This window comes from Arachis stenosperma, chromosome 10, assembly GCF_014773155.1.
Source record: "Arachis stenosperma cultivar V10309 chromosome 10, arast.V10309.gnm1.PFL2, whole genome shotgun sequence".
In the NCBI taxonomy this organism is placed as follows: Eukaryota; Viridiplantae; Streptophyta; class Magnoliopsida; order Fabales; family Fabaceae; genus Arachis; species Arachis stenosperma.
In genome coordinates this window covers 6,168,605-6,178,691 of record NC_080386.1, presented here as the reverse complement: position 1 = coordinate 6,178,691, position 10,087 = coordinate 6,168,605, and the positions used below count along the sequence as shown (strand labels likewise).

The following is a 10,087-nucleotide window of genomic DNA, read 5'->3' as shown; positions in this document are numbered from 1 at the left end:
ATCCCGAGAGAAGCTAATGTCGTGACAGATCGGTTGACAAAGATAGGATCTAGAGGTAGCGGAGCTAATGAGGTTCACCTTTGGCACCAGCCGCCAGAGATGGTTTGTCCTCTCTTGCTGTTAAGAACCTGATTTCTTTTCTTTTTCTTTTCTGCTCCTTTGTTTTTTCTCTTGGTTGTTCACCAAAAAATTTACTTTCAATGATAAGATAATGATAATATCTGTTAAAAGATTGCCACCTTAGTATAATTAGTTAAAGTTTTGCTATTTATCCTCTGTTCTTTCGTTAGTCAGCATTTTTTGTTATTTTTCTTTTGTTTTTTAGTGTTAGTTAGTTAGCATTTCTATATTATATATATGGAGATCACTTTAATAAAGATATTAAAAATATCTTTTTTTAAAGACATTTACATGTGTCATGTTATTATTGGATATCTTTATTAAACCGGTTAATAATGAGAAGTTTATCGTCTCAACCTTTTTTTCTCTCTCTCTCCCACCAAATACATCTATGCTTCTTTCTTATCTATGAAAATTTGATTAAACCACTCACGAACACACTTTTTAACACACTCTCTCATAATTTTTATTATTTTACTTTTTACAAAGAATACAAAAAATTAAGCAAATAATAAAAAAGAATAAAATAAAAAAATTATGTAATTTTTTAATTTATATTTTTTATAATAAATACAAAAAAATTTAAAAGAAAAATACGTAATTTTATAAATAAAAACATATAAATTCTGCACGAGAAAAAAAAAGAAAAAACAAATAAAACTGTAACATCAAGTTTAAAATTTTGAAAGATTTTGGTATTAAAGTTAGAAATATTTATTTTATAGTTAAACAGTTATGATATTATTTTTTACATGAAAAAAGAAGAAATGTGATTTATGTGCACATATATGAATAATTTTTATTGAATTTGAGTCAATTTAATTAGATTTGGTTAATGAAAATATTTAATGTATAATAGGATTGATATTTCTTAGCTTGGTGCCATAAATTATTGAGAACAATAATAATCATAATGATGTACTAAGCAATAAAGGTGAGACTAGGGGTGGTAACGGGGCGGGTAGGGGCGGGTTTTTGCTCTACCCGACCCCGCCCCGCTCAACAAAAACCCGCATCGAACCCGCCCCGCTTCTACCCGCGGGTAGTAAAATGTTAAACCCTAACCCGCCCCTGCGGGTACCCGCCCCGCCCCTACCCGCCCCAATAATTATTAAATCCAAAAAATAAAATAAAATTTTAAAAATTATATAACCATTATTTACATTCATAACATAAATTAAAATAAAAATTTAAATATGATACAATATTATTAATCATTTTACTAATTATTTTATATATATTACATATATTATATATTAAAAATATATATATTTATATATCTATTATATATATCGGGGCGGGTAGGGGCGGGTTTAACCTAAACCCGACCCCGCCCCGCCCCGCCCAAGAACCCGCCCCGCTAAAACCCGCCCCGGTGCGGGTGCGGGTAATTACCCGCCCCGAACGGATAGGGGCGGGGTGGGTACCCGCGGGTTCGGGTAGTGTTGCCACCCCTAGATGAGACTTGTTCGAGTTAAGTGTCAATTGTGAATGCACAAAATGAAGTGTGGTATAATGACCCAAATAATGGTGGTGCAACTGATCAATGTAAGATATCGCTATAATAGGATAGTAACCGATGGGGTCGCTGTATTTGCAAGCTTTAATTATTGTCTTTTTTTTTTTTTACAGAAAGAAACGTTTTTTAATTATAGAAAAGTTAAACGACACTTATAAATATAAAAAATATTAATTTTACATAAATAATAAAAAATAAATATCTCATGTATTGAACTAAAATTTGATAATAAGTTCAGCATTTGATTACTAAAAATTTTAACGAAAAAAAAAACAAAAATCAAATAGAATCTTTTTTGTTTCTAAATTTACACACATGTACTGCAAGTCAATAAGATATATCTTTTTCTTTTTTATATAGATTTAAATATTTTTTATTTCAAAATTTTTTTTATAAACAAAACTATTTTTTTGTAGAATTTTCCTTCAAGATTTGAAAAAATCTGTATCATCATAACACTACCAGCAACCATAAAGAGAACCAAAATACCACCATAAAAGAGAAAAAGATCGCAGATGAGTTATAAAATTAGAAATGCAGAGCTAAACTCAAGTTCGAAGGAAGGTTATTTTAGATCTACATCTAGATCGGATCTCAAATCTAAATCTCTAAAAGAAAAGTAGAAAACAGAAACAAACAAAAAAATAGAAAACACGGAGATAAGAAAAAAGAAAATAAAGAGGTGGCAGAGTGGTGCAGACAGAGGCGGAGGAGAACAGAAAAATAGAAGAGAAGGAGAAAGGAGAAGAAAAAAGAGAAGACAATGGAGGCAAAAAAAGAAAAAAAAAAGGTTAAAGGAGATTGAAGCATAAGAGGACCACCAGGATCTAGATTGAGGCAACGGCGGTAGCCTTCAAGAGAGCTTTGCGGTTTACTTCAATGGGAGAAAGAGGAGAGCTGCGCTAGGATTTTGAAAGTTTAGTTTTAATTATTGTCTTAATGATAATAGTAAGGTCTTTCAATTTAAATTGTTGTCTTGTGAAATTTTTTCTATACAAGGGTCTCTCTCGGTTGCTAAGACCATCTCCAGTAGGAAATTCGCTCCAGTTCCTGTTTATGGCCACCTGTCATAAAAAATAAATCCACATCAGCTTTTGCGTCATAAATAGTAAATAGGAACTCAAAACATCTCTCTCTTCTCCATTAGGAGGAACTAACTTTAGTTCCTATTGTGGTCCCACTTAATTAATTAATTAAAATACTTGAAATTAATGTAATTAATTTTTTTCAATAATGTAATTTAAATTTATAAATTTAAAAATAATTCATTATTAAAAGATATTAATATTAAATAAATTCATATATAATAATAATACACAATATATAATTTGGGGTTACACTAATTTGTAAAATTACTTAATACAAAGAAAAACATAATTAAGCTTTATAGTTGACGACAAGCATTATGAAATTGCCATATGTGTTCAATCAAGTCCTCTTTCAATTGTCTATGATGCTGCCTATTTTGAAGTTGGGCATTTCTTTGGAGAAATTGATGGTATGGTGCGAAATCTTCTTCTCCCAGCTGAGGTTGTGATAAGCCATTTTTGACATCATCATACTCTAAGCCCTGAGCAAAATTTTCTGCATAAGTGTCTCTTTCATCCTCAACAATCATATTATGCAATATAATACAAGCTCTTATTATGTTAGCAAGCTTCTTCTTTTCCCAAAAACGAGCTGGACCACATATAATTGCAAAGCGTTCTTGCAACACTCCAAATGCTCGATCCACATCTTTTCTTTGCCCTTCTTGGTATTGTGCAAATAACTTGCGTTTCTCTCCTTGTGGCTTTGAGATTGATTTGACAAATGTGGCCCATTCAGGATAAATACCATCTGCTACATAGTATCCCATAGTATAATTATTACCATTAATAGTGTAATTTACCTCCGGAGCACGGTTGTTTAGAATATCATCGAACACTGGAGAACGATCTAACACGTTGATATCGTTATTTGAACCAGAAACTCCAAAGAACGCATGCCATATCCAAAGGTCTGAAGATGCTACAACCTCAAGTACTATGGTTGCAACCCCACGATAACCACTCATGTACATACCTTTCCATGCCTTTGGATAATTTTTTCATTGCCAATGCATGCAGTCAATGCTACCCAACATGCCAGGGAAGCCACGACCCTCCGCCATTTGTAGCAGGCGTTGTACGTTATTTGGTTTGGATTTTCGCAAGTATTCATTTTCGAACACCGAAATGACACCTTCAACAAATTTTTCCAAGCATTCAATTGTAGTGCTCTCGCCTATGCGCACATAATCATCAACAGCATCAGCTCCTATGCCATATGCTAACATGTGTATCGCAGCGGTACATTTCTGGAGTGGTGACAAGCCTCTTCTTCTAGTTGCATCAACCCTCTGTTGGAAATACGGATAGACGTTTGAGAGAGCATCTACTATCCGAAGGAACACATGTTTTCTCATTCGAAATCTCCGTCGAAAAATGTCAGCATTATACACCAGTTCATCTGCAAAGTAATCTTGAAAAAGGCGATCATGTCCTATTTCTCGATCTCTGTTGATCCATCTACGAGTAATTAGGATAGAGCTTCTATCGATATCTTCTTCTTCTGAATCTTGAAGTAAACACTTATCGATCCAATTATCTATGACTGTGTTATCTTGCCGTCTACTTTTACCATACAAAGCCTCATTAAACATATCATCAAAATTTTTAGCCATATTTAGAAATGTAATTTTTAGTTCTCTTTCGAGGTGAGAAACAAGAATTGAAGTGCAGTTGCAGAGTCATGGATAATTGATATTTATAAGTGTGTCTGCAATAAGTACCTTAACGGCTAGTTTTGCAATTGCTAGTTTTGCAACAGTCACTTTCATGAACAATAAGGGCACAATAATATTGACTAATGTAAAAACTTACATCAGAAATAAATAAAACAAACTACATCATAAACCAATAATACGCAATAAAAATAAGAACATACTACATAATTCTACGAATACAAGGAACCATTAAGTAAACCACTTGGCGATTATTTTCTCACATGCAATCTCATGAAGAGCTCGTCCTTTTTCACTCATTGTAGACGTGTCAGCATTAAGTATTTGCATATCCATTTCCCTTTTCCTTTCCTTGGCCATCCTTTCTATTTTCCTTTCTTTTGCTTTTATCTCCATTTCTTTAATATACCTCTGAGTTTGTAATTCTTTTTCTTTCATTACTGCTTGAGCTTGTAATTCTTGTTCTTTCATTGCCGCTTGAATTTGTAACTCCTTCTCTTTGATTGCCATAATCTTTGCTCTATTTTCCTTCTCCTCTTCTCTTTCTTTTTCCTATCCATTAGTTCTTTTTCTCTAACATTCTTAATATCTTCCATGAGAGATAATTTTTTGACAACCAATGATTTTTTTCGCTAAAATCTTCAGACATCTGTGCTTTTCCCTTACCCTTTCGCTTGCTCTTCTTTGATCCTTGTGGGCGAACGGGAGAGTCCACACCGGGTTTGTCAGCCAACAGTGTTTCAGGGTTTGATGAGGATGAGTATGCTCCAGTTGCACTAACCTTAGTTCTCTTTGAGCCGCCACTCTGTGTAGGTAGTTGGCTTCTCCATTTTTGCTCCAACCGAAGCATGTTTCAATCCCTCTCAAAAGTGAACTTTTAACCATAATTTGTGGAATAAAGTTTATAAGCCAACTCCTTTATATCATCAGCGTTCGAACCACTCCTTATGTTTCGACTAGCTTGATCGTAGCAACCAGCAAATTGTGCAACAGCTTTGTTGATCTTATACCATCGTTTCGTACATGTAACTACCCCCTTGTCATGTCGGAGTAAAATTTTACACAGTAGCTATGAATTCGACTCCAAAATATTTCCTCCTTTTGATCGGTACCAACTATAGGGTCAGTTGAAATATATAACCATCCACTTATCAGCATCTCATCCTCTTTTCAATATCAGTGTTGAATACTATCTTGCCTCCAATCTTCAATATCATCATCATTAAGGTCGATAGCATCTAATCCACGAGGGTTGGCAAAATCTGAATATTGCGAATTTAGACTAGATTGTATAGGAGTCTGAGAGGATGGGTTAGAAGAGCCACCAACACCAGATGAGTTATGTCTTGATGCACTGAATTGAGTTAGAAACGGCAAGAAAGTTGGAGTAACATTTTCGATTAGAGGGATTAAATATGGACGAAAATGGAAAATGGGATGTTTGTGAATTTTGATTTTGCAGTTGGAATATAGGAAACTGATTATTATAAGGAGCTTGAAAATTGAAATTAGAAAGATTTTGTGGATTTGGATTTTGAAATGAATTTGGTAGTGTGAAGTTTTGATTTGGAACTTGAGAGTTTGAGGTTTGAGATTGTTGGGTATTTGGAATTTGAGGAAAGTTTTGTAAGTAATTGAAGAAAGAGTTGAGTTGGTTTGGATCTATTTTTTCGAACAAAAAATAATAGTAGCAGAACTTTGATTTTGTAAACTTGGAAGAAGATAAAGAAGAGCAGTAGATAGTGTGAGAATAGAAGTGTATCTAAGTGGTATATATAGAGTAACAAAATATTAATTTATTAATAATAACGGTAACATAATAACGGCTAGTTTCTAAGGGCTAATTTTACAACAGCTAATTTTACAACGACTAATTTAATATAATAATATAAATATAAATAATATTTAATATTAATTATGATATAAATAATTAATATAAATTATTAATTAAATAAAAATTTAATTATTTAATCTAATTAATTATTATAATTATTAATAAATACTTATAATTTAATTACTTAATTAATTATTATTTAAATAATTAATATAAAATATTAATTAAATAAAATTATAATTATTTAATTTAATTAATTATTATAATTATTATTAAATTTAATATTATTTAATTATTTAATATAATTATTTATTATAATTTAACTATTTATTTAATTATAATTTCATATAATTATTTATTTAAAAGGTAAGGCAAGTTACTATTGGTTGTCCTTGAGTCCCTCTAAGTAGGGATTCCTCTACTTTGAACTCCGTGAAGAAACTCGTTTTTCTGCTTCTCCAACGGTAAATTCCTCAAAGTGTCAGAAAAAAGTTGAATGGAGATCAGTCATTGGAGGTGCTCTAATGTATCTTCCTGTCTCCCTTAATAATCTTAATGCATGATTCCTAACTATTGAATTACTATTTTCTACCCTACATGGCAATATTACTCTGTCAATTATAGTAAAATTAACTCCGATCCACTCGCTGTAAAATTAATTTTAACCTTATCATATATGTATATTTCTCTTTATTTGATTCTGAAGCAATTTTAATCTATAACAATATATTTATAACAATACATGAGTTTGGTGTTCAAATTTTTTTCAGTATTACTCTTTCTAATTAACTTTTCCACTTAACGTTAGTTATTTAATTTTAAAAAACTTCCACTATTTTCTCTTATCTTATATTCACATTATTAGAACAACTTTGTACTAACTTTTACGGATTATTTTTCACGTACCTCTCGCTTGTTTCTCTCTTCTCATTTCATCTCTTATTAGTATTATTGAATATAGATAAAAAAATTTTATTTTATTTGTTTTTAATCCAACTTATCTTCTCTTGAAGATATCACAAATAGAAATAAACACATATCCAAAATTGTTGACCATCAATATTTTGTCTTAGGTACTCTATTTAAACTAATTGTTGTAAACTATAAGTAATAATTTTTTTATTTAGATTCATGTTATGATTATTACTATTATATTTTTATTATTTAGTAGCTATGATTTATATAAGAAATTACTTTATTTTTAGTAGAATTTAAAATACATTAATCTCATGTTAATAATATATTATTTTTTAAACATTCAGATATTTATAATAACAGTAGAGTTGATTTTGGTCCAAATTCAAGTAACAGATAGAATAATAATAATATTGGTTGGTATAAATAAACTATCATTTTTCTTAAACACGTTAATTCATACTTAATAAACTTTCAATTATTTTTAATATAATATATTATATATATTTATAATATAGTGTATTATGATTGTTAATTATTCACTTAAAAAATTTACACCGTGTTTGAATTATTTTTTATTAGAATACTATTTTAATGTACTCTAAATATTTATTATGTATTTATAATTTTGATGATAATATTCTTAGAATAAATATTAATTTTATTTTTTATTTTTTTTTGTCCATACAATATCAAATCATTTATATTAAAAGATTTAGATAATTCAAAAAAATATTATTTATATGTTAATAATCAATTTTTTAAATATTCAAGTATTAAAATTGGTTCAAATAATATACCAAATGATGATAATATTAGTTGGTTGTGTGTGAGTATATATATATATATATATATATTCTATTAATTTGTTAATTTTATTTTTTGAATTTTTTTTATTATCGTACTATTTTAATGTATTTTAATTTTTTATCGTGTATTTATAATTTTAAAGATAATCATTCTTAGAAGAAATATTAATTTTATTTCTTAATTTTTTTATCTTTGACAATATTAAATAATTTATATTAAAAGATCTAGATAATTTTAAAATTATTATTTATATCTATAACAAAATAAAAATATACAAGAAGATATGAGAGTTTGATGTCTAATTCTTTTTTCTCATCTTGTCTCACTTAAAATTACGTGTAGTTACTCAATGAATCCCTTGTAGCATTATAAAATGGAAAAGTCTAGAGGTCAGCAGATTTGTTAAAATCTAGCCGGCACTTAGCCAGCAAAATAAAAATGAGTGATTCTCTACCATTAGATGAAATCTCACACTATTAAATACACTATTGATGGCTATAACTCACAAAATCTGCTGGTCCCCTAGCATTCCTCTTATAAAATATTTATTTCAAAATATTAGTCATTTTTTATTTAATTTATATGATAAATAATAACGTTTTATGTAATTTTATTTTATTTAATATCTAATAAATTTAGATTTGAATTCTCTTTTATTCTTTTATTTTTTTACTCTAATAATTGTTCCATACGGGAAAAACGTATCTAGAATTAGAAATAGAAGTATGAAAAAATTGAAAAAAAATTAAAATAAATTAAAAGGTAGATTAATAGAGTAAATAATTGAAGAAGAGGTTACACATTATTTTTTCTATAACTGTTACCGAAAAATAGATGAAGATGAGACAGGAGAATATGAGTTGTAAGTGGAAGTGATTTTTTTATGTAACTTAATTGATGGATGTATGGGAGAAGTTTTATCATAAAGGGTAATATTGAAACTTAGATTTAGATACTAAAACTCCGTGTAATTTCTCTTTGAAGTGAGTCACACTTTATAAACTATGTGCAGTCGCTCTCACCTATAATAACAGTTATTTTATAAAATATTTATTTATTTATTTTTAAAATTCTAATTTTTTTATTCTAAAAGAATTAGTATTTTTTATTTAATTTATACTGTAAATAATATTTTATTTTATTTTATATCTAATAAATTTAGATTCGAATTTTTTTTACATGCTTGAAATAAAATAGTGCTATTGTATGATTGTAAACTTTAATTTTTTTTATCATAATAACTATTTCTTCCTACTATAATGTTACGGGTTAAATATTTTCTAATTTAATTTATACTGTAAATAGTAATATTTTATTTTATTAGTTATTTGATAAAATTAAAAGGGATATAAAAGTTTGGTGTCCAATTATTTTTTCATTTTACTCCTATCGCTATAACCCAAAACAACTAATATAGTTATAATTATTTTTACTATCATAAAGTAGTTTGTCCATGGAATTATTGTTATTTGACTTATTTCTACTATCCTATATATTGTTTCGTACTCTTTTATTATATTATTATCGTTTTTTTTTTGTACTAGAAGTCTCTGTACAGGTTGTGAGATGGATCGGGGACTTGTGGGTCGAAACGACAGTCGGATCATCTGATTGGAGCAATGGAAATGGTACTTGCAAAGTCAATCCGACGCTCAAGTCATAATGAATCTGAGAGGTATAAGGTATGTAGAATGAATGATATACCTGAGGGGGCCTGGGGCTCCTCTTTATATAGGTGTTGGTATTTCTCTTATCTTATCTTATTTGGCTAAGATAAGGGAGGTGTTTGAATTTGAATATCGATTAGAGAGTTTAGTAGGCCGGTTTAGGTCTTCTAGAAGGAGAAAGTAGGTCGAACCTGGGTAGCCGGGTTGAGGGCCGTACTAGGTGTGGGACTCAGAGGTTGGGTCCGTAACAGTTGCCCCCGCAGCAGGAGAGCGAGTGTGGTCGGTCTTCGTCGCTGGAGGACATGGGTTTTGCCGTTTATGGCTTTATTCGGCATTATTAGAATGGGGTCGGAGCCCGGGAGGTCGGTTTGATGGCTTACCTGATGTGGGAGCGGGCAACTCTTGGGTCGTCGCTCTTGGAATCCGTGTTAGTGATTGGTTTGAGCTTTTCGTATTCT

General features: G+C 29.9%; 1 protein-coding gene across 1 annotated transcript; it reads right to left on the bottom strand.

Moving 5' to 3' along the window:
* Positions 1-3,728: 3,728 nt before the first annotated feature.
* LOC130956650 (uncharacterized) lies at positions 3,729-4,343 on the bottom strand. The gene has a single exon (XM_057883671.1). The coding sequence runs from the start codon at positions 4,341-4,343 to the stop codon at positions 3,729-3,731; it is 615 nt and encodes a 204-aa protein (XP_057739654.1).
* Between the last annotated feature and the right edge of the window lie 5,744 nt (positions 4,344-10,087).

Excerpts from the sequence above, each read along its gene's own strand:
- LOC130956650 (XM_057883671.1), bottom strand. The coding sequence starts at position 4,343 with ATGGCTAAAAATTTTGATGATATGTTTAATGAGGCTTTGTATGGTAAA.